Here is a 25667-nt window from a genome sequence, read left to right as displayed (position 1 = left end):
TCTTTGTATAACCAGGCAGAGAGAAGAAGTGGAGAGCAATGAGAAGCAGAGTGAGGAGTCATGATGTACGCAGGTGGCTGCTATTCTCAGCATGCTTTAGGTGGGCAGATACATTGCACTTCCTCTCTTCACAGCCACTCAAGGGTAAGGTTAAGGGAGGGAGGGTAAAATCATGTTTTTGTACAGTTTGCCTTGTTTGTGTGTCAGTCAGGGCCAGGCTTGCAAATCTGTACTGAACAAAAATCTATCAAAATGGACACACTGAGCCAATTACTTAACTGATATTGGGTGCATGCACATAAAAGCTGTTGTTTTTTCGGAATAAATAATTCACCATTGTTTCTTTGACAGAAGGTGAACATGCATAGCCACTCCTGTGAATTATTCACTAAGTCAGTAACATATGGCATTTGCAGCATCCTGCAAAGAGTCTCCAAAGAGGGCCATGATCCCTCTCTCAGTAAGAAGACAGCTTCTTGATGTAGTGTAAGGGGAGCGGCAGGCTCCTTGAGAACTAATGTTGGCAGGCTGAGGGAGAAAGAGAGAATGTATAGCCTGATCATGATGGGCTCTGAGTAAAGAACACCACCACCCTGAAGGAAAATGTCTTGTCTTGAAAATGTCTTTTCTTTGTCTCTCAACAAATAAATCAGCTCAGATAAAATATATCAAATATGATTTATAACATAACTTTTGATTTGCTCCCTTCAAATCCAAAATGGAAGGATTTTAATGCTTACCATTTTTACACAACTCTTGCTAACCAAAGACTGTTGTTATAATGTTATAATAATGTAATAATAATAATGTATAATGTTAAAATAAGGTAATAACTACACACTATTAAGCATTTGTAAGCTATTACCTAATGGACAGGTGCATAAAGCACAGGTAAAGCACAGGTGATCACCTACCTGGACCCATTACAGTTTGCATACCACCCAGAGGTGGGTGTTGAGGATGCCATTGTCTACCAGCTCCATAAAGCACATTCTGACCTGGACAGAGCTGGCAGCACTGTGAGGATCATGTTCTTTGATTTCTCAAGTGCTTTTAGAAGTATTTTGTTGTTCATTCACGTCAATTAACACTAACTTAGCCTACTCAACTTAGCAAGTGAAAAGATGATCTAGTTACAGTCCAAAATTACTTTAAGGCTTAAAATGCACATTGATAAGTACATATTCCATGAACACTAACCTTGGATCTCTTCGGAGTGTGATGAAACAATGAAATTATCATTCTGTGTTTTTTCATTTCACTTGTTTTTAATGTTTGTTCTGTTTACATTACAGCCTGGTTGGAACGTTTCAAAATAAAAAGCGGTTTCAAAATAAAAGTCCCCCGAAACAGAAAAGGCCAAAAAAAAGTAAATAACATAAGGAATGCATTAATAGTAATATTTAAAAAAGATAATAGAATTGAATCGTGACTTTAAAATCGAAAATTAAATCGAATCGAGGATTTGGAGAATCGTGACACCCCTAATTATAAGTGCTGAAGTCAAAAACTTATCCCAAAAAGAAGGCAGAGTTCCGTGCAAAATTTATTTAATGACTACATAGCGCAAAGCCTGAATGGATCGCACGATCGCACTCCAAAAAAATTGTTGAACACCAATATTTATACCCTTCCTTAGATGCTGACACAACACACCTGCTTTCAGCAAGCACACTAATAATACGGAAAACTTAGAAACACAATGGGGCTTCGCTGCTTTGCCCCCAATGACTCACCCCTGATCAGAAAGAGAAGAATAATCTTTTAAGAATAATATTGGGGAATATTAGCTTACCCACTCACAACTGAAATAAATAGAATCTTCCGTCATTTCTACAACCGGCTTTATTCACCAGAAAAAGATCCAGACAACGAAGAGATTAACCGCTTTCTCAACAACATCAACTTACCCAAACTTGACAAAGATCAAAAAACAAATTAGAAATTCCAATATCTCCAGATGAATTCTATGCTGCACTTAAATCAATGCCAAACAACACAGCACCAGGTCCAGATGGCTTCCCTTCTGAGTTCTATAAGCATTTCTGGTCAATTTTAGCCCCACTCTTAATCCAATTGGTAAACTAATCAAAACACAATTCCAGACTTCTGGCAACCTCTAACACTGCAACAATTTAGCTTCTACTCAAGCCCAATAAGAATCCAACCCTACCATCAAGTTACAGACCAATTTAATTAATCAATGTAGACACCAAAATAATCGCCAAAGCTCTAGCAGTCAGATTTGAAAAGGCCATTCCATCCATAATTCATCCCGATCAAACAGGTTTTGTTAAAGGCAGGTTAGCCTCAAGTAATACACGCAGATTATTTAATATTATGTATCACTTTACAACCCAAAAAAGCAACACAGTCATTGTCACATTAGACGCTGAGAAAGCATTTGACAGAGTCAATTGGAAATTCCTGTTTTCCAGATTAGAAAGAGAGCGGTTTGGCTTTGGGGACTTATTCATTAATTGGGCCAAACTATTATACACTATTATACACTTCACTAAATTAATTGGGCCAAATTATTATACACCTCAGCCACTATCACCACCAATGGACTACAGTGTTTCCCCTATTATGTATTCAGCAGCGGCTTAGCGTCGCTCCTAGAATTTAAGCGCCACCGCAAAAAACGTTGCTTAATTAAAAAAAAAAAAAAAAACACATGTGAACTTTGGAAACAGCTGCCGTTCGTTCCTCTCCAGGTTTGATGTCAAAAAAATAATAGTAGGCACAGTCAGGGATTTCACAGGAAATCACGTTTATTTGTGTTTATGTTTAAGTTTATTAGCAGACGCAATTTTGTGCAAAAAAGCGTAGCCTACATTATATTTTAACCAAGGAACCAAATTAAACATGCCAGCAAGGTAGCTCACCCCTACCTCCAGTACTCCCAGATAAATGCCTGTAACAACACATTATGTAACAACACCGCATTATGTAATAACTCAACAAAATGTAATACATTTTCCCATCATTATGTAATAACAGACTCACCACTAGCAGGCCTAGGCTACAGCTGAGTGCAAAATCTCATCATCACTGTCTTTTTATCTGAAATATTTCATTTGGTATTTCAAGGAGCATGTAACATGACACTTTTATTGAAACAAAACAGCTATGCTCTTTGGACCACTCATAATACCACAAAGTAATAATTTAGCACACACCAAGACACAGTCCTCCAGTATCTTTGGAATACTGTTTGATATAATTAAATTACACATAAAATATAACAGAAACATCATAGAACTTCCGGATAGAACACTCAAGACCGAAATGTCTCTTACCTCTCTTCCTGTTAGAACATGCCGCGCCAGCTTGACTTTGGCAAAGTTGCCCTTGCCAATGGTCTTGAGGAGACGGTAGTTTCCAATATGTGGATGCTCATCAGATGTGGAATTGCGGCACCGAGAAAGACTCTGGCGGCTGCCGGACTTCATGGGAGGGGTCGGGCCATCTCGGAGTCCATCCACGGACATGTGCTACAAGCAAAAAGGCAAGTGAATTATGATGATGACAATGAGAATACTTTTATTGTCTGCCATATTGTAAATGTCTAGAATATGAATCAGCATCTTCTGCTATACAACCCTGCTTATAAGCAAAATGGTTTAGATCATGTTTATTTTTTGTTATATTAACTAGATGTTGGAGCAAAATTCTTCCAAGAAAGGGTTCCGGCCCACCGGCCAATTTTCAAAACTCAATGTGGCACTTGAGCCAAAAACGCACCCCTGGCCTAGGGCCTACATAACTTCAACTACATGGCCATAGGCTGCAAGTTTAGATCTCAATAAAAGGGCACTTTGTAACTGAAAATGTTCCACTAAAAAGTAGCCTACTTTTTTGTAGATTCATGTTTCATTTTAAATATGTGTTGCTTTCTAGAGCATTTAGCCTACCATCTTAGGCACACATCTCCACTGAAGTATGGCTACATGATGGTAAGGCGCTTTATGTAGCGCTATCTCGTGAGTGAGAATCTATTGCAGCACTTTTTGAATGGTGGGTCTGCGCCAGTGTTGGCTGGTGGTTATACAAATAACGGAGGAAGGAAGGTGCGCTTGATTGGTGTTAGTGGCAAATGTGAGGTTGTGATGGTGTTGGTGGCATATGTGAACAATAGAGTATGTAGGCCGCCTACCCAGACACATTTATAGCCGCAGTTTTGTGCAATAAAAGCTGTTCTGACATTCTCAGGGGTGGTCTGACCTAAGGAGCTAGCCTAGCTTCCACCATTGTGCATTTGAGCAAGACACTTAACCCCAAATTGCTCCAGGGACAATGGACTTTGTAATATAACTGAAATATATAAGTAACTTTGGATAATAGTGTCTGCTAAATTAATGTAAATGTAAATAAATGTAAATTTAGGTTTGGGAAGTCAGGAAAGACATGTAGGTCTAATTATGAAATACTGTTTTCCAGATGTGCAACATTAAGTCTGGAGGTTTTGATCAATGTAATAATACATTTGCAGAAAAGTCTATAATACTAAAAATAGGCAAATAGCCTTGAAAGGCAAATTTTAGAAAGGTGAAAACAAGAACACATTAACAACAACAACATTATTTAACAATTGTTTAGTTGTGGCATAACGTGGATGATTATAACAATGCATAACTATCCACATTTTCTGTATCAGCAAATCCCTGAACTGTCCACGTTTGTGACAGCAGTAGGCTAGCCATTTGTTTTCTGTGCTACCAGTTAGCCATGAGTATTTGTCATACTATGTAGCATTCAGTAGCCTACACTAGCCTTACCATCATTTTTTGGAATATGAATTTTTGGAACTGGTCTTCCTGCTGCTTTGATCCTAACCTTCGCACTGTATTTGAATGTATAAAAGATGGACATTGTCCTCTGATTCCATTGTACTCTTTATTTCACAAGCAATAAAACAAGCTTTCCTTTCAACACAAGATTTTTCGCGAGACATAACGTTCTTGCAGAGCAGCTAGCTGCTCATTGGTTCACTGTTGCCGCTATATTCCAGAACCTCTGGCTAGACCCGCCCACTCAAACGGAGGAGCTTCCTCCCTTGCCCATTGAAAACGACGGGATTCACGAGTCGCTGGGGTCTGAGGCGTTTATAATGGACTTCAATGAGGGACTTGAGGAGGAAGCTCGTCCATACAGTAATTTTCAATTGCGATAGGGGGTGACCCAGGGGAACGATTTTATTCATTCAAAGTGTTCAAATAGTAATGTTAACAGTAATTTATCAGATTAGTAATTCACTTTATATATTTTTTATTTTTCTCTGAAATTTTAGGGAGGGTGTTCCTCCCTTTCCTCAATGAAGGAGCCTCCTCTGGTCTGCGCATAGGGGCCCTATGATGCGGAAAACGTGGACGGAATCACAGAATCTACTACTATTGTTTTGGTAAGGATTCTTATTCTTGTTCTTCACTTTTTTTAGGACATTACTTTGCCTTTTTTGAGGTGGTTCCCTTGATCGAAAACGCAGGAAATTTGGTACACACATCAGTCGAAGCGCTCGCTACTCAGTTACAGAGGCTTTAGCCCCGGGTGTGGCCCACAGACTCCATACCGCCCCCTTATGTCATTGAGCTCTGTGGTCGACATATACTGTAGTTTCAGCTACAGACACCAAATTTGGTAGGTGTGTGGGGCTCAAAGAGACAATCAACTTTTGTATGTACTGTACATTGCATTAGCCACGCCCAACAGGAAGGGAGGTAATTGGGATTTTATGCGTTTGGACACATGGTCAATTTTAACATACTCCTAGATGGTTTGTCAAATTCATGTGAAATTTTGCAAACATGAGTGCAAGATGTGTCCATTGCATCCAAGAAGTGTACATTATTAGTCAGAAGGTAGGCCTAAACCCTTTGCTTCCCCCTTTGTACACACAAAGCTTACAATTTCATTAGACATTAGTTATATTATTCTTCCTCGGCTCTTAAAGACTCAGATTAACTCAAATGTCATGGTATCTAGTTGCAACAATTTGGCATAATCAATTAGTTGTCAACTACTGTAGATGAGAAATAAGACAAAAAAAATCCTGAATCCTGCATCGTCAATTTAAATATTTTTTGGTTTCTATCTTTTCTCCTCAATGACAGAAAACTGATTTGAACATTGAACTGAACTGAATATTTTAGAGCATCACCTTGGGCTTTGGTAAACACTGTACTGATCAAGATATTTCACCATTTTCTGTCATTTTGTACACCAAACACCCTACTCCTTTAATCAGGAAAATAATCAAGAGATCCTACATGAATCGACTAATTGACAAAGTACAGTATATGCACATGGCCTAGTCATGATTGCATATCATATTAGCAGCAAGCAGGGGTGCCGTGAGGTCAAAAGAAGAACATAATGACTTAACACTATTATTATTGGGTGAAGGTGGACAACACTGTATTCTTTCAAAGAGAGCCAACTCTGCAGCATACCTTCTACCAAACACTCTTATCATCAAAGCTAGTCACATGCCTAAATGAACACATACACAAAACCAGTCACACACAGTTGACAGCTAGGCCTAGTCTGTGCAGTAGTCTGACCAAGTTAAGCATAATACAATGTTGTGACCCTGAAGCATCAGCATTGCACACTGAACACATACAGTGCCTATAAAAATATTTATAAATATAATCTTGATCAATTTAATTTTACCTTTTTTACTAGCCTGGAAAATCCAGACCCTGATCATTTAGAAAGATTAAGGGTCTGGCAAAGAACAATGTAATGGCCCAACTTGAGGGGCGGCAACAAGCATGCATTTAAAAATCTCACTGCACGCAATTGGATAACACTAGACCATGTTTACTCTGAATGATTTCGGACTTCGACGCAATCGGATAACACTACGACCAATGTGTACTGTCCTCCAACGTTGTAGCGCTGTCTTCATCAGTTTAGCTGGTTCCCCGGAATGTTGGGGTAAAAGTAATGTGCATCATTGCTCTTTGCCAGAGTGTCTCGCAGAGACAATTCCATTGTGCTCTCGCGAGAACTCTGGACTTCCAGGGTACTTTTTTTACAATAATGTACAAAAATCCCCTCTTTAAAGCTACATTGTATAATTGTATGGGTTAATTCTTGGGGGAAATTCTTCCATCTAGCAGTAAGATGCAACAGATGTTGTCGTTATGGATTTGTTATTTTGGCTTATATATTCAGCGAGCAACTTATCAGTGCTAACATTATTCGGCAATACTGTACAAGATATGTAGTTCAAGATAACGCTAACGTGGTCTTCTATCTCTGTACGAAGAGTCAGAGATCATCAGGTGATTCAATGTTAGGGATTTCCCGGCAGCCGCAAGCACAACTCTGTCGTTCGGTAGCTGACCGACAAACGCGAAAGGCAGAGCTAGAATTTCAGGTATGTCCCTCCTTGGCTAATGTATTCTAAAGATGGAGGCCGAAACATGGGTGCCGCCATACGGGCGACTCAGCCATATTCTGAATGGCAGATTCTACGCCAACGAGAATACTTTGAATTGCTAGTTGAATACACATGAATGAGCACATATTTTTGAAAGAAAAAATGGGTTTTTGATAAGAATCAACCAAAAACATTACACAATGTAGCTTTAATGTCAATGTGAAAAAAGATTTCTACAAAGTAATGTTAATAAAAGACACCAGGCAACATTTTTGTGTTAATTACTCATCTTCGTAAGTCGGTAAATGGTTAAATGACTCATTACAGGGCGAATGAAGACTCTCTCGCCCGCCCGTACTGCCTGTAGGAAGACTATCCCGCTTGCAAGTTCAGTGTATCGTACCCGCCGACCGAAGCAGGATCAGTTTACATCCTGCATCCACAGCACAGAGGCAGGCTAACGAAACGCTAGCGATTGTTGCAAACGTGTGTATAATGGCAGAGCCAGCAAAGAAGCAGTGAAAACCCTTGACGGAAGATGCAAAGAAAAGGAAAAGAGCTCAGACTGAGCGAGGGGGAGTTTCGTAGAGAAAAAGCATCAGGCTTGCCTGGTGTCCCTTTAATTAAAAATAAATAATGCAAAATAAGTGATTGCATAAATATTCACCCCCTTAAAGTCAGCATTGAGTAGATGCACCTTTGGCCACAATTAAAGCATGGAGTCTGGGTGGATAGGTCTCAATTAGGCTTGCACATCTGGATCCTGCAATTTTACTCCATTTTTCTTTGCAAAACTGCTCAAGCTCTGCCAGGTTTGAAGGGGATCGGGTGTGAACAGCCCTTTCTCTAAGTACAGCCACAGATTTTCTATAGGACTGAGGTCTGGGCTTTGATTCGGCCACTCCAGAACATTCACCTTGTTGTCTTTAAAACATTTCTGTATAGTTTTTGCTGTAGGCTTCGGCTCATTGTCTTGTTGGAGAGTAAATCTTCTCCCAAGTCGTAGTTCTCTTGCAGACTGAATCAGATTGTCCTCCAGGATTTCCATAGCCTGGCGGGCCATACTATATCATTGAAATGTATAGTCTGGAATCGAACCATTCACCTCGCTTAATCCAAGGGGCGGGCAGAGAATTGTCTTTCAAACTGCCTAGGCATGCAATAGGCCAGCGCTACGACCATATCCGTATCCGGTCGGCAAAACGGCAAATACATCCTTCTTCGAAAGTAATGACTTAAGTGCATTGTGTTGCTCAACTTTCAAAGAAAAGCACAAGTCCAACTCCTCCAAAGTTGACGCCAACGCCGATTCAAACAACCGCTCTTCGTTCGCCATAGCCACCTTCCTTGTTGTTCACAGTCGCAGGACTGTTGTTATCCTGTTAAGCCCGCCTTAAGACTCTCTAACAAAATTGAGCGCTGTGATTGGATGAAGTCCACGGCATCAGCCAATAGAAATCCCTATGGTTTGATACTAGACGTACAGGCTGAGCAAATTAATTTGCCGCCGCTAGGGTGCGTCTAGATTTCTAGGCTAGGATTTCCATATATTTTGCTGAATTCATTTTACTTTTACCTTTACAAGCCTTCCAGGGCCTGCAGTTGAGGGCCCCACAGCATGATGCTACCACCACCATGCTTCAAATTAGGGATGGCGCATTTTAGGTGATGTGCAGTGTTTGGTGTCCACCAAAAATAGCATCTAGTCTGATGGCCAAAAAGCTAAATTTTGGTCTCATCAGACCAACAAACCTTCTCCCATTTGCCCACATGTCTTTGGGTGAACTTTAGTCGAGATTTAATAAGACTTTCGACTCACTTTTAGAGCTCTGACTGGTGAAGAACTTGGGCAAACGTTGCTGTGTGCATAGTTTCTCCCATCTCAGCTGCTGAAGCTTTTAACTTCTTCAGAGTTGTCATGGGTGCCTTGGTGGCCTCCATTATTCTTTTTGAACAGTCACTCAGTTTGTGGTGATGGCCTGCAATAGGCAGATTTGCACATTTGCCATATTCCTTATGTAAGACGCTCAGAAATGATATATACAGTATAGCCTCGGAAACATAGAGACATCGAGCTATATCCTCACTTGAAGGAGCTTGTGTGGACAAATAGGGTGAAGAGTTAAATGGCAATGATATTATTACATACTCGTTAATCTGACTCCATTTGATTAATAATTTGTATCACCAATCAATTACCAAGTAACTATCTTATCAGTTATGGAGGAGAATGGCATGGCACACTACGAGAATTGAAGATATACTATTGGTAGGCAAATGAACAATTTATTAGGCATTAAGCCTTAAAGGTAAATGTAACCTATATCACTTCAGTTGAAGGTAAAAGTAAACTCATATGTTCTACTGTAGCAAATGGTAACAAAGGAAACTTAACCAATTCACAGAGGTAAACTTGACAAGTTAGAGATAACAGATACACCAGATAAAACAATACAAACCCAGAGATAGAGAAAGGGGGAGAAAGAAAGACAGAGAGAGAGAGAGAGAGAGACAGAGAGAGGGGGAGAGAGAAAGGGAGAGGAAGAGAAAGGGGGAAAAAGAGAGAGACCCAGAGAAGAGGTCCAAGATGGAAAACAAGAAGCCAAAATGGGAAAGAAACTGCGAGGAGGACAAAAGCCTCCACTTTTATCATTCACTTGGGCCACCCCCGACTCATCAGAGCCTTTGTTGTCTGAGGTGGGTGGGTGTGGCCCAGGTGGATATCATAACTTTATGCTACAGTGTAATTCCTAGTCTAGAACTATGCACAGATACATTCAATTGTAACGAAACCATGATCAGACTGTTACCCATGTTACAAGTATTAATTCAAGACCAAACATGAATATATTATTCACAACACATATTTACAGAGCAATACTGTATGATAATGAGGTTGGCCTATCTCACCATAAGACATCAAGTAGGCCCAGGACTGAGTTATCTCAGGGGCCAGAACAAGGAGCAAACGGTCACTTTATGCATGAGCGGGTGTTGGGGATCTTTGGCCATGGCCAGCTAAGACAATACAGATCAAACACAGGCATCCACACATGTAAATTGAATGCAAAAGGCATTCTTTAGGTTTGGGCAAAAGACGGGCCTTACACTTACATTCCTTAATGATAGATTTTACTGAACTCCAAGGGAATCAGGCGATCTCCATTTCACTAATTGTGAGACTAGCACCAATTGGCTGGACAGCTGTTGATTTAGGTCAGTCACTTTAAGGGGGTGAATATTTATGCAATCACTGATTTTGCATTATATATTTTTACTTAATTATCATTACTTTGTAAAAAAACGTTTTCACTTTTACATTAAAGAGGGGATTTTGTTAATTATTGTAAAAAAAAGACAAATTAAATTGACAATATTCCATTTATTAAAGCATTAAAAGGAAAAATATCCAAGGGGTTGAATACTTTTTATAGGCGCTGTATGTTCATCCTGGAAAGGATGTGTGTAAAACCCAATAAAGAGACCACAGAATTTTAACTTTTACCTTTCCCTGTCTGTCGTCACCAGAAGAACTTTGACTTGAAAACGTTTTGAAAGCCTGAGTGCTGTTTCACAGAAGAAAAAAAACTACAAGGAAGGACAGAAATATAGTAGCCTACACTGTACACACGTGTGTGTGCGCATGTGTAAAGACCCTTTTATCTTACTTTTAATTCAAATTAATTTGCAAAATTTGCAAAAAGCAAAATATTGCTTTTAATTAATAAGAAGATGCTTCATTATACTACACAATGATGTAGACCTGTATCAGACACCACCACACCAAACCAGTCACACTGGACTCCACCACTATGCCTACCTGTAGTCCTATGGCATAGAGCAGTGGTTCTTAACTGGTGGGTCGGGACCCAAAAGTGGTTCGCGGAACCATTCTGGAAATCGCCCATTTCAAATAGACTTAAATTGAGACGAAATGGTGCAGAATCCACAGTGTGCGATGTTCAATTTTGCTGGAACATGAGTGAAACACTATACACTGTACACCTGTCAAAGACAGATCTGTCAAGTACTTTAAGGTGATATCAGTAGTTGGAGACTTCACAAATGTAATGCCAAACAGCATGTTCCAAACAAATAGGCCTACAGGCACTTCGCCTTTCTTAGCATGTAGCTCACCAAATATGTTGTCTTGAACGCTATAAAATATATATGGGTCGTGACTTCATGAACATGGGAAATTGTGGGTCCCAAAGCCAGACCATAAGAACCACTGGCATAGAGCACCAGAGTCGTAGCCTACATTCATTTACTATACGTATTTTTCATTTTAATGTTCTGTAACCCAAGCTTCAGGTTGTCTGTAGTCTTCCTAACAATGTTTTATTTTCAAGGACTTCATGATTAAAAACATTCACAACCTTTCAATGATAACCACTTTTGTTACAGGTATTGTTCATTCCCGCAATAGCACAAACAGCCTAATTTACATGCATCTTCCAAAAAGACAATCGTTAATTCTTAAACATAGCTTACTCTAGCCTATTAATTGTAAACTGGCCACTATAGCCTACACTAGGCTTCAGTTGCTGTCATAGTAAGCTATAATAGCTTGTAAGTGGCCAAATAAATTGCGATTAGTGATTGATGCAATTAATCTACGTTATAGCTAGCCTACTGTCATAGCCTACTTCATACAATAAGTAGCTATGTATCGATATGTCGGTAAGTCTGTCGATACAAGGGTAATTATGACAACGATAAAACAAGTAGGCTACTGACCCTCTCAGCTGATTCAGCTACAGAACAGTTTGAGGTGTCATGCAAGCTGTGGCAATCTGTCTTTCGTTAGCGATACTAATATGCGGTCTCGTCGCTTGACAGAGGAAGACGTTTGCTCCATTACTTTCATCTCGTCCTGACGGCTTCGTGCTAGTGTTACTTCATGAGGCCTTAACGCTAATCTGCCGGGTACCAAGCTAATTCAACTCATCACATTGCAACGAAAGATCACAATTACTCTTGATGTTAGGCTGCTTCTCATAGATATTACTGAATCTAATTTGGTACTTACATTTTCCGCATCACGCTCATTCACGGTTGGTAAAGGTGTTTTGGTCGACATTTTTTGGTTTTCTGCCGTCTATCAATGCAACACGCCGTGCAGCGGAGTCTCATAAGAGGCGATTTGCACACTACTACATCTCGGTATCCTTCAAGAACAGTCCGGTCATCAGCCTCTTTTCCGCAGCATGTTTCAGGTCCACATTTGAACCAGCCTGTAGCCTACGGTTCTTTCCAAGAAAACTAACCTTGGTGAGGAGACAAAATCCTTGGCTGTCAATGTCAACACCAGCACCGCTGATGAAATCTGCCGTATCAGAAGGTTAAGGGAGGGAGTGGTGATGGTGGGTTGAGGGGTGTGGGGAAAATAATTCTCATCCACGAGCTGTCCTCTGTGAAGTGGGCACATTCACGCGAATCTTGTTTTGTGATCCGTTTTGGCGAGTGTAGGCTATACACGAACTTGCTGCCACAAATATGAATTACAGTGGCTTCTGAATTTTTTTCTTTCTTTTCAGGCTATTTAGGTTAATCAAGTGAATGTCTTTGTCTCTATTAAGATGTTATTGGCAAGTCGGCCTATAGGCCCTTTTAGTCCTATGCAACTTTTGGTCAAGCTTGTCACCTAACCGACTGTCATTGTGAAGGCTCCTTCAAAGAATCATCCACAATTTTGTTGGAGGACGAATGTTTTTTTCTTGATGTAAGGCATAGCCTTAGGCTACATTGATTGAACACATTCACACACGCTTACCGAGGCAAACCTCCCCACCCTCTGCACTAAAATATTAATGTAGCCTATCTCTCAGGTCACCAACAGGTAGGCCTAGGCCTAGATTAGACTGGATTGGATTCACTAACATTTGGCTGCAATTGCAACAGCTTGGTCAATCAATATGGAGTGCAAACAGACCTAAAGACAAACAACCAAGTCATATTGTTGATTTTTCAATTTGCTCAGTTCAACAAAGCAGGTCTGGGATACAGGCTCTATAAAGGCCGATGGTTCATTTTGGCTAACGGTGGGCAGTGTGTAAACTGACACCCTAAAAGATGTGCTTGTGGCTGCTGACAGTAGCAGATCTTATTGTTTGCATGCCTGCACCTCCCATTAGATATACAACCTGTAGTAGGCCTACTGGCTACCTACACTTCATGTCACCTAATGTTATTGGCTTACTAATACTATTCCTCCTAACAGTTGTTGTCAATACAACCCAGATAGAAAAATCACATTGGCAGATATTGGCCGCTGGTAGTATGCCGCCGGTGGCGTGCCACTTGTGGTCTGCCGTTGGACCACCATCTCTTTAAATTTAATTTATTAAGAAAAGTTATTAAAATGATGGAGTATAAGTGAACAAATGAAAAAGATTTTAGACCATAGTGGCAAAATAATATTGGGCAATTTTGTCTGCAACCTGCCAGCGGACTGCCAGAGAACCGGTGAGCAAAATGTCAATGGACTGCCAGATCTGCCCCCAGTGGGAAAGCAATATCAACTGAACTATTTTCAAATAGAAACTGAAATTCCATGAAAAATGTTTTGAATGGGGAATGAGAAATCCCCTTTCTGCTTGTATTATCATTTCACCAGTGTTTCTGAGGCTAACACTCATGTCTGCCTCCTGAACTTACATTCCCAGGATCAATTGACTGTTCTTTTTGTCACTCTCAAAACATTTACGACCAGTTGAGATCTTATTAACACAGGTCTTAAAGACCTAAGAGCAATCCCAAAAAAAGCCATGTGTGCTTGAAGCTGAGCAAGGCAAATTCATATAATGTCCTATATAACTCCTCTTACCTGCAGGCCTTCTAGTATAGTCTATCTATATGCAAAATTTCAGCAAGTTTAAAGGCAGCCTAAAATACAAAATTGTAGCAACAGTTTAAAGGCAGCTCAGTGCATATCCATGAATTTTAAAATGTACCTAGCTCTGTGTTTAATTGTGTCATCACATTTGAAAAGCTGTTTTTATCCTGTTAGAAGGCTCATCACAATGACAGCGATGGCAATGAAACCTCAAGGACAACCATAGCCTTTGATGAAACAGCCACTTTTGAGACACAATAGACTTCAAGATTATTTACACAGAAGTGAACACTAGATGGCAGAGTTTAATATTAAAATGAGATGAGAAAAACAAAGAGGGGAGGGAAACGGAAAACAGAAAAGAGATGAGTGGGGTAGTGAGCGGTGTGCACTACATTGCACTTATCACATGTTTTATATTTTAATCTCATTCAAAGACTACTAACTAAAACTAATATTACATCTGCATTATACTGACAGGAGAGAGGATACTGATCAAAACAAGGGATAGGAGAGATATATGACAGTATCACAAGACTAGTAATGTAGAAATAGTTCTCTGATTTACACACTCTTATATAGCTTACATCACATTTCTGTTCCAAACATTAATACAGTATACAACATGTATTTGAAGAGAAGCACCAATATAAAACTTTTCACACGTTTCTGGAGGAGGATGTCCCAGGATGCCCTGCATCAAGGTCCAGGGCAAGATCTTGAGGTTTTCGATATAAACAAATATCAAAATCAACAACCCCACCCCTCAAGAAAAAAGAAAGCACCCTTACACATACACACATAATGAGACAGTCATGCATTTCTATCAAAATAATGTAACATTACCTGAAATAATGTTTGAAAAGAGGTAGGCTGTAGAATCTATTTTATAAATAAACAAAACCTTTTGTTTCTGTGTTTGCATAAGTGCCAATCTAGGACAATGAAAACGGAAAGCAGATAATAACATGGTCAAAACAAAAGGGGAAAACATTGGCTGTTGGCAAGGATATGGGCATTGCTGGAATTCTACATCTGATCCACACAGATCACGCCTGGACAGGGTAGATCTTATCCAGTCAGCAGCAGGCACTCTATTCCCTGTCTTCTCATTTCTCATGATTTATGCAATAATTTGTCTTAGTTTGTTGATCAGACTTCCTGACTACTCATCAACATGTAGTTTAAAAAAAAAAAAAAAAAAAAAAACATTTGCAATGTTTGACACTTGCCACACAACTTTTTATTATAGTGCCCAGCCCAATTAAGATTGCACAGACGTAAATACAGTTTATGTTTAGTATAACATTGTTACTATGTAGAACCAATGGGAATATCATGTTAAAAGATGTTATAAATGTTTACATGTTCAATGTTCAATATTACTTCATAGTTTTCATTGGTTGACCTGTGTTCACATCCCCTCAGATAAGAGTCTAATGTGTGTTTTGCCTTGAGGTCATGGAACTAAAGACACCATCATTCAGGTATACCTTACAAGGCAGAGCATGCATTCTCTTTCTGCTCCAACAAGTCAATAGAAGCCACTGGTATGCTAAACATTTTTGGAAAGTGAGAAACGTAAGACACGACTGGAATCTGATCAGGGATAAAGGTCATCCAGTGTGCTGTCAACTATCCAACTGCTTAAAAAAAGAATTAATGTCTGGACCATCAGTGGGAATCTGGCCTTGCTAAGTCTGTCAGTCACATTCCCTCCCCTTCAGCATCTGGGATTTTTGGAAAGTGAAAAAATGTAAGAAGTTGCTCATCCAGCCTGAAATCCAGGACAGATGTGGAGAGTAGGAACGAGGAAGAATGAGAGAGCAGAAGCCACGAGTAATGCTCAGATTTGGACAGAGTCCTGAAACATTGTTATCTGGCAGTTCCCCTCCAGCCAATCATAGCACCCAAATGTTAATGTAGGCCTACATGTATTACTCTGACCTTATTTGTTAACATATTGAGCTTGCATGATTGTTTTCACCTAATGCAAGGATTTTTCTTTTCTGATTTTACACATATATTAGAGCAGACCAGTTATTTATCCCCAGGTCTCTGAAGGAATATTTTTCATTGGGGGCCAAGCAGTGAAGCCCCGTTGTGGTTCTACCTTTTCTTATTATTCTTTCTTTCGCCATGAGAGTCTATGGCAGCCCATAGAACCGTCTGGTAAAAAGTTGTGGGATTTGGCACACTGAATGGGGACAGTCCCATGACTAATTTCACCAAGTTTCATGTTGGCACCTCGAAAGCTCTTAGTGCCACCAACTGCTGAAAGTTGGACATGCGTTCACACAAGTAACTTTTGAACCGTTTGCCTGATTTTCAGAATTGAGGTATCCGTGGAATCTTTGGACCAAGCCGAGTTCAACACACCATATAACATCAATTTCTGCCATGATGGATTTTATGTTATATTGGATTTTAGCGAAAGTGAAACAATTTTCACATGTCACAAATTTTGATCGTCACCAAACTTTATACACTTGACCAATGTTCACACAAGTTGTGCTTTTTGTAGCCATACTCAAAACCGTTCTCCTACAGCCAATTGAAATTGGCGGTATACCAAATGCGATATACATTTTTAGTACACAACTGTTAAGTCATTTGGAATCACTGAAGGACTTTGTTTTTGAAGCCGTCATGACTACATATTTTCAGCCTTTTGTTGGACAGTATATATAGTGGCTGTATTACTTCTGTATAACAGTAATGGAAAATGTCCAGATGAAAAAAAAAATCCTGCTTCCAGATTGTTATGTAGGAGGATAGGGGAACAATATACCTTGCATGAAAAACTGAAGTATATCGGACCAGTAGTTTAAGTTATGTGAGTGGCCACACATAGAGAGATGGACAATACAAACAGATTGCTGTACCTCAGCTCCCCATCAGGGTAATACAAATTTAAATAGTGTAGACGCTGATGTAAATTACAATAGATTGTTTACAACATCAAACAACAAGGCTCTATGTTGCATTCATGCTGAGTTCTCCTTTAAGTGACATATTTAATGAAAATGCAAAGAGGCTTTACCCTTAGAGTGGTAAAATATTTTACAGCTGTGGGTGGCAAACACTAACTTATGAAAACTACCATTTCCCAAAAGTGTGTGTGTGTGTGTGTGTGTGTGGGGGGGGGGGGGGGGGGGGGGGTGGTATCTGTGCATTATATGTAGCATTTGCCAGATGCAACAAGTGACATCATTCCATTTCTTTCTGGTTTCAAATCTAAGCCAAGCAGCTCTCACTTTTTCAACTCTCAAACAGCCATTCAGCATTTCTGTTCTACAGAAAACTGAAAATTAAAACTCATGAAATTTACTCTTTTGTGATCGCATATCTATGACACTCTTTTGACATTATTTTGTCTGATTGTCATCTGTCTGAGATGGAAAAGCAAGTGCAAAGCCCTTGACTATATCCCATGGCTATGTTCTCCCCATGTGATCCACATTCTCTCCACATGGACATGCAACAAGTTGGAAAGGCTCTGTGCCTGTGAATAAATCCACAATTAATCTCATGTCCATTGCAGTGGCAACTTAAATAGAGGAAGGGGAAGCCAGTTTTACAGAATTAAACAAATTAAGATGTGAAAATATGCGGTACAATACAGACAAAAAAAGCTTTAGTGAAAACATTTAACATAATTTTCACCATGACTATAATCAAAAGAATGCTTTTTAATGTGATATCGTAATATGTTTCTGGCTCTACAAATGCTTCCACATACTTCCAAGTGGAACCCAAACTAGCTTCATACCCACAAGTTGCCACCTTACCAAAATTAGCCAATCACCATTGTGTGTTGTACTGTTCTGTTTGGACTGCATGCCACTGAAATAGTTGACAGGGACCTCTATTGCAAGTCCAGATTCTTTTGATGTTTTTGCCATATTCTGAGATGTGAATTAAGAAATCATAAGGAGTCATAAAGACTGTTGGCTCTGTCACTGAATCATGCAAATGCAGCAAAATCTAACAGTTTGATTTGAACTCAAATATCAAATTATGCATCATTCAATACTGGATGCAACTGGCACTTCAATATGGAAAGAACTTACAGAACTTTGTGAAACTAACCTTTGAATTAGGAAAACTAACACAAAGGCCTCAGGAGGGAAAGTACTGGCATCTAATTACATCTTTAGTTGTAGATCACACAGGGATAAACACTACATTGACAAGTCAAATAAACTCCCATTTACTGTTGCATACATTGCATAGAATGAGATGTAAACCCAAGCCTAGAGAACAGCACTCTGCCATTATGTTAATAGATCATCAATATTTACACACATGTTAAATCTGATGAATCTTGAGAGCAAACAAATAGCCTAAACATATCCATGAATCCTAAACTTAAACATCAAAAGTCATGAACCAACACAGAATTTGTAGAAAAACAATGGATTTATTAATTAGGGTTATTTTTCACAACACATTTCATTTAATAGATGACAATACCATGGTTAATGTGAGAAATGTGAGAACATTTTAAATACAGAAATACAAGTGTGGATTTTGCTATTTGGCATAGAAATCATACTGACAAAACTGATAGTTGTATGCGATCAATACTGTAGACTTCAACAGACAACTAGTAAAGAAAAACTCTCAGATTCTTCCACTTTTTCCATTCAGTGCCTGTTGCCCAGTAATCAGAATACAGCTCTCATGCAATAATCAACTTATAGGGACTAAATGTTAGCTAGGTAAGAGACTTGGAAGACTTGGATACAGAATTGATGAACAATCATACTGTTACACATATAGGTTAAGAGGTGAACGGAAGCATGGTTGTCTTGGTAGGGATCTTCTCTAGGCTGGGTAAACCCAGCCGATCTGCCGGCGATTTGATTTCGCCCTGCAGCTCAGGCTGGAAACCTCCAAATTTTTCTATCCTACTTCCGTTACAAATCTGTGGGGACCAATCACAAACTGGCTTATCCACCTGGTGCATCTGGATTGTTGGTCTGATTGGTTGAAGGACTATCCAATTGGGCACAGTCATTTGAACTATGCCCGTTGATCACGCCTCTTGTGCAGTAGAAAATACAGAGCAGACTCCCCAGACTAATGTTCAACCTTAAAAAATTGAGCTTGATCTGGTGATTGCCAGGCTAGATCTTCTCCATGATACAAGGCACTTTTAATAGAAAAAAGGAAAATTGGCCTAGTCAGGGCCTTAAGCAAGTGGATTGCTATAATGTTTCCCACATGCGCTGTAAGCTTTCATTGTATAACCTTGTGTAGGTTAACATGTTTAGCGTTCTAATTCATTTCCTTTGCTTATGTCCATGATAAAAAAAATAAGACCTAAACAGTGATCTAAAATTAGTTCCCATGCTGAGGAATCACAATTTTCCTTTAACTTTACTTGTGTGAAAATCAGTAAAATCATGAAATCAATAAGGAGAAAGATAATACCAGAAAAAATAAGTTTTTACACTCAGTCCTTGAGTAAATATAACCGAAAGTGCTAAAGGTGCCAAGGACCACTGAAGAGACTCTATTGATGGCATTTCTCTATCAATTATACAGTTTCATTATATTATGTTTTTTATTAAAAAAGCCAGGTTTATCAGAGAGAGATTTCATCAATTATTGGTTCAAGTTACACACTATACAATGCTTGTTAACATTCCACATGTTGCCATGACATGACATTTCTAACTATTATGCCTAATACTCCACATTAACAATGCAAATGTATGTTTTTGGAGTGTTTTGTTAACTACAGCACCTGGTTGCCTGTAACTTTCTAAATGCACTTTATAGAGGTTTGAGTCACTAATTATGACTGTTTTGAATGTTTGACTATGTGACAAAAAAGTCACAAAAGGAGCAAATTACCACCACTCTGTGTAATGAGTTATTTTGCTCATAAAACGGAGAGCCTTACTGATATATGGCACTGCCTTGTCAGTTTGCCACAAAGACTACTTATGAAACACTTCATAGAGAAATAAAAGCTTATTGAAGAAGCATCATACAAAAAGCTATACAGTCATTCACTGACACCATTTATGGACCCTCTGATCTCAGCTCCCTTGAGCATATTTTTTTCTATTCCTGGTTATAATATTACATTTTTCCACAGTGCTTCAGTCTGACTCTTAAAGCGACCAGTCTTCATTATGTTACCCCTGCTACATGTACAAAATAAGGCATCATATCTAATGAAAGGGTATGAGTGTACAAGTTGAAAGTTTGGTAGATTGGTTTAGAATGCTTTGGCTAAAATTGAAAGGCAATTTTACAAACATATTTTAGCATGTCAACTGTATCAACATCCTCCCTTTGTTTCCAAAAACTGAAATAAATTCTTCAATAATTTATTGTATATTATATTATATTATATACAATATTGCATTTAAAACACTGTAATTCATGCAAGGTAAGGTGATGATAACAAAGCTACAGCTGATAAGGTGTTCTGGGAAGCTACATTTTATTAAATCAACAACCTTACTTTGCCTGGGGCTACATAATAGAGGAGCATGTTTCAATCCAATGATGGTTTTGTTTATTTCTCCCATTTCTTTCAGGTAATAAGGGACACTCTTCATTACAACTATACTTTGGCCTGTGATCATCATTTGGTTGTCAGTGCTGAAAAGAGTGTGTATAGAGCCAACAAATTCACTCCACACCTTACTCACACAAAAGCAAGCCATCTCTTCAGTCTTGTCATTGCTGCATTTGATAGCTATAATGTAGCATACTGTATATGTATACAAGTTGAAGCAGCATATGTCACCACTAGAAGGGGTAAGGCCCCACAACAATGGTGAGCCGTAGTAAGGAGCTGGAACGGTGGTTCATAGCCGTTTGGTAAGTAATCATTTCCAGGTCCAGAATCAGTTCAAGAGGTCCACTCAAGGACTTGGTCATGACCAGCATGGCACCAACATTGCTGATACGCTGAAAGTTAAGTTAGGAGAAGTTCACAAATCCATCCAGTTTTCTCAAGACATTCATACTACCAGACACAAAACATATGCCATTTTAAAAAACTGAGAATATGTTTATTTAATGTCAACCTAAGCAACACTGACAAAGGGGGAAAAAAGAGAGCAAGAGCGAGAGAGAATGAGATACAGTATGTTAGCTATTAGCATAAGGCAGGGAAGTGTTTAAATAATTAAATTAATAGCCTTAAATTGTAATTGATCTAATGCCGCCTATTGTAAACGTAATGTAAAGACTGTGCTGGTATGCTTGGATGAATGTCCTTAGGAATTTTAATCAGTCATTTGGATGTTATCAGGGTAAACATTGTTTTTTTTCTGGCTGTGTTTTCGATTGCAATCCCTTGTCAGTCAATACTGTGAAAGTAAATAAGTGTAAGACTTTGTTTTGTAAGACTGCTTTGTCTTTGTAAGACTGGCCCGCCCACTGCAGTCCTATGGTGAGCATATACGTCGGACTTCCAACAACACTAAGAGGTCACAGTCAAGACTCTTTTCTTCTTGGATTCCTTGTTGGTGGAGTGATTTACCTAAAGTATACTGCTCTTCATTCTAGCAATAGTTCTGGGATCTTCAAAAGTGTTATCTGTTTAACTTGTATCAAACTAATTAATTCTTAGAGAGTTCTGGTTTGTGTATGTTTATGGATATCGTTATGATTCTGTTCAATTGTATTCAGTCTATAGTCTCTTTCGCACCGGAGGGATTTTTGCACCTAGAACATGCAATAATGTTCCTAGAACCCTTTTTTCTCGTGTTCGGACCGGACCAATTTAGGGATTATTAAATTCCTCTGACCGCAGTTCCTATAACTCTTTCAGCTCCTACCTCAGGGCAGGGTCTTTTCCTTTTTCCCGCATAGGAACCCTTGGTGACTTAGGTCTATGTGATTATTTAAAATCTGCACTGTCTGTGTAAGCAAAACATATGAAATATACTAGTGTCAGAGAACTTATTAACGAGACTGGACGGCATGCAGAACGCACTCTGCTCCAGCCTGGACCCAAATGGATGGTGGACAGCCTTGTGCAGTGGCATTACGTCTGCTACACAAACGATACGTCACTTTCTGTTGCAATTTGCCTGAATGCGGGCCTATACTACCGTATTTTCCGGACTATAAGTCGCTCCGGAGTATAAGTCGCATTAGTCAAAAAATGCGTCATGAAGAGGAAAAAAACATATTAAAGTCGCACTGGACTATAAATTGCATTTATTTAGAAATTTATTTCACAAAATTCAAGACCAAGAACAGACATTTAATCTGGAAAGGCAAGTTAGGCTGAATTGGCTGAAAAGGTGTCCAGTATGTTAATGTAACACATTAACAGTTATTCAGCTAGACCAGGGGTCGGCAACCTTTTTTGCCTGGAGAGCCACTTTTACCAATTTTTTTTTTAATCTCAGAAGAGTCACATAAAGACGGTTACAAGAAAAAGTTTGGATATTTAACGTACAGTTACTTTCATTCAACAGAGGATTTTTTAATACATGTTCTACTAGTTTTAAAAGTAATGTGCAAGTAACTTCTCATGTAGGCTAAACACCACCCCCTATTTTCCCAGTGTCCTTTGGTATGCAAAGTAACATCATAGTTAACAACACAACACTCAATTTTCGTTGACATGTCATTGGCGAAATTGAACATTAGGCCTACCAGAGATTAGATTTGGTGATGGCCTTGGAGTCTGGCTGGCTCATATTCAGTGAGGTGAAGTTTCATGCAAGAATTGAGGCTGTCATCATTTAGGGGCAACTCCACGCAAAACTGTCATATCCATAACGCCAACTAAATACCATGGCATTGTGTTGGCATTATGGATGTGACAGTTTTGCGTGGAATTGCCCTTAAACGTGAGCGCACGTTTGTCTTTATATTTTTCATATGTGAGAAAGATTTCTCACATGCAAGTGGAACCGAACAGGGTTAACAGAGCAATACTAACTCTTTGCAGTGTGCGAAAACGGGCAGTTCATTTCGTGTTTTCAGAATCAGTCTTTGGATGGAAACTTTCCCATTTCAGTTCGCTTGTGTTCGCGCTCGCAAGCTGTGGTCGCTGACGTTTCCTTTTTGACATTTTCCTAATCTAGCCTACAGCAAGCGCACACATCAACAATCACAATTAAAGTGTTCTCGTTGACTGAAATGGAGGGAAATCTGTGATTTTGTTTGATATAGACATGGCAATAAACCGCGAATGTAACAATATTGTGCAGGCTACGGTTACTGAGTCAAGTGAGGTGGAAAGTTATATAAATTACTCAGATAGACCTACAATATTACACTTTGAAAATGAACGAACTAAAATAAAATACATTTTAATTAAATACTCATTAATTATTTTCAAAAGCTGAGCAGCATCAGAGGGATCAAAGAGTCGCATGTGGCTCTGGAGCCGCGGGTTGCCGACCCCTAAGCTATACAATAGCACACAGAAGAGCATGCTGAATAGGTGTCCGGTATGTTAATGTAACATCTTAATGTATATATACTGTATTGATATATAAGTTGCATCTGACTATAAGTCGCAGGACCAGCCAAACTATGAAAAAAATTGTGACTTATAGTCCGGAAAATACGGCACACACGAATACAACTCGCTAATGTTAGAGCTAGTTAAAACTTCTCCATTGTTTCAGTTTAATTTGCCCTGTCCTTGATCTCTGTTAATTAATCTCTATCATTTAAGGGGCTGGGACATGGAAAAGCAGTTTTAAGAAATATGTTAGGTAGGAGATCGAGTTTTGCCATGTTAACCTATGGAGACTGACGGGCTGTGGGTCGTAAAGGGCAGTTATTTGGATGTGAAGTGGCTTAACCCATGTATAAACATAGTGAAATAACATTTTGCACTGTAGAAACTCTACCCCCACTGTCACCAATACCTCCTTGCCTGATGAGCTGAACCACTTCTATGGCTGCTTTAATAGGGACAACAAGGAGGTGGCCATCAAGGTTGTGGTCTCTGCAGATCACCAGCCCCTCAATTGTTTCCCGCAGTACTTTGCAGCTAAGGCGGCCGCCTAAGCAACACATGCCTGCCGCCTTAACTACGTCGTCAAAAATGAATAAATGTATAAGAGGGATATCCACCATGTTACTCTGTCCTGTTCTCTCCCTTTCATTCCAAACCAACGCCAGTCTCCCTTCTCTGCAGAACATTAAAAAAAAAAAAACACGTGCCATGAATTGGAAGTTTTTACGATCTTTAAATGCCGTAAATCCTCAAATTATGACCGTATTCTTTTATTTACTTAGGCTGCGCAAAGCACAGGCCATTTTTTGGGGCAGGCTTGTAATCGGGCCAGGCCTTTATCAGGGGTGTGATTTGCAAAGGTCAAAAAAGCAGAAAAATATACGTAGTGCAGAGTGACCATACCAGACACCCACTCCCACCACCACCACCACACACACACACACACACACGCACACACACCCCAGGGTATATGGTTCGAGTACTATAATGTATTATAGTGTTGGCTACTGTATGCATTTACATGACCTACAATTCATAAAATTCATGAGGCAAATCCTATGCAGGGTTGGCACTAGAAAAGGGCCTTATGCAGGAAATATTTTTGGCCCAAATACTAGGGGGAAGATTTTGAAAAATAGCCTCTTAAATGATGACATTGGATGACTTTTATGGGAAGTATTGATACATTGAGAAATATATATTTCAAACATTATATAGCATACAATACAGCATAAAAGTCCTAAATAAAACAAATTTATAATAGAGCAAAGTATAGCCTAGGTCTACACAAGACTAAACCAAATATATAGGCCATCATGATCACTTTGCCAACAGTGACGTTGAACCATAGATTTTTTCCGTTTATAACATGTTTTGTTTATAACTTAAACCAACCTTCTTTGAATAGCCCTCTAGTAAAGCAGTAATGATATTCTGAATGAAGGCCTTCAGTGGCTTGTGTGGACCAGGAGTACACCTGCTGTAAATTTTGTGGGAGTTGACCACACTGATGCTTAGAACCGCATTGAAGGTGTGCTTGTACCATTTCCTAGATTGGTGTGGAAAGAGGTAGGTTTTCATCCTCTGATCAGCTGTATCTACTCCTCCCATAAAGCTGTTGTACCTGTCCACACACACAGGTCTGTTTATGTCTCGGAAACCTACACTCTGTGCTGGCGACAAAGTGCTGTCTAGCTAGACATCCCAAGTGCCAAGTTCAAATCGCGTGTGCATCTAAGTGTAGCACGCACACGACAGAGTGGGAGAGAGGGGTGGTGCGTGTGTGCCTGAAACGCATCCAAGACAGAAAGCATCCTGGCCTGTTTCGCTAAATCAACCAATCAGTTTTCAGTGTAGGTGGGCTTTTATCTCTTTTCTCTACTACCAAAATTTACATATTTTATCATCACAATCTATCTATAGGCCTTCCTTATTTTTGAATAAAATATTCATCTGTACTTCAGTATCTAAGTAGGCTA

General features: G+C 39.3%; 2 protein-coding genes and 1 long non-coding RNA gene across 4 annotated transcripts in view; 1 reads left to right on the top strand and 2 right to left on the bottom strand.

The window, feature by feature from the left end:
* LOC121685470 (serine/threonine-protein kinase MARK1-like) overlaps positions 1 to 12762 on the bottom strand; it is a 33695-nt gene extending 20933 nt beyond the window's left edge. For both annotated transcript variants that reach the window (XR_006023364.1, XM_042066027.1), the window contains exons 1-2: positions 12423 to 12762; positions 3303 to 3497 (exon numbers count right to left, since the gene is read on the bottom strand). Coding sequence is in view for 1 of the 2 variants with exons in the window: in XM_042066027.1 (XP_041921961.1) it covers positions 3303 to 3497; positions 12423 to 12473 (246 nt within the window). In the remaining variant the exon portion in view is untranslated. The remainder of the gene's footprint in view (positions 1 to 3302; positions 3498 to 12422) is intronic.
* LOC121685526 lies at positions 4084 to 23834 on the top strand. The gene is made up of 3 exons (XR_006023385.1): positions 4084 to 4185; positions 21645 to 21651; positions 23825 to 23834. It is a non-coding gene; the product is annotated as an uncharacterized LOC121685526 (long non-coding RNA).
* The window catches only part of efemp1 (EGF containing fibulin extracellular matrix protein 1), a 62702-nt gene continuing 55666 nt past the window's right edge, over positions 18632 to 25667 (bottom strand). Inside the window, exon 11 of the mRNA XM_042066052.1 lies at positions 18632 to 21164. Within this exon, the coding sequence (XP_041921986.1) occupies positions 21003 to 21164 (162 nt within the window). The 3' untranslated portion in view covers positions 18632 to 21002. The remainder of the gene's footprint in view (positions 21165 to 25667) is intronic.

Source organism: Alosa sapidissima, chromosome 16 (genome assembly GCF_018492685.1).
Source record: "Alosa sapidissima isolate fAloSap1 chromosome 16, fAloSap1.pri, whole genome shotgun sequence".
NCBI lineage: Eukaryota > Metazoa > Chordata > Actinopteri > Clupeiformes > Clupeidae > Alosa > Alosa sapidissima.
The sequence above is the reverse complement of the archived record's forward strand: the minus strand, read 5'-3'. Positions and strand labels throughout refer to the sequence as shown.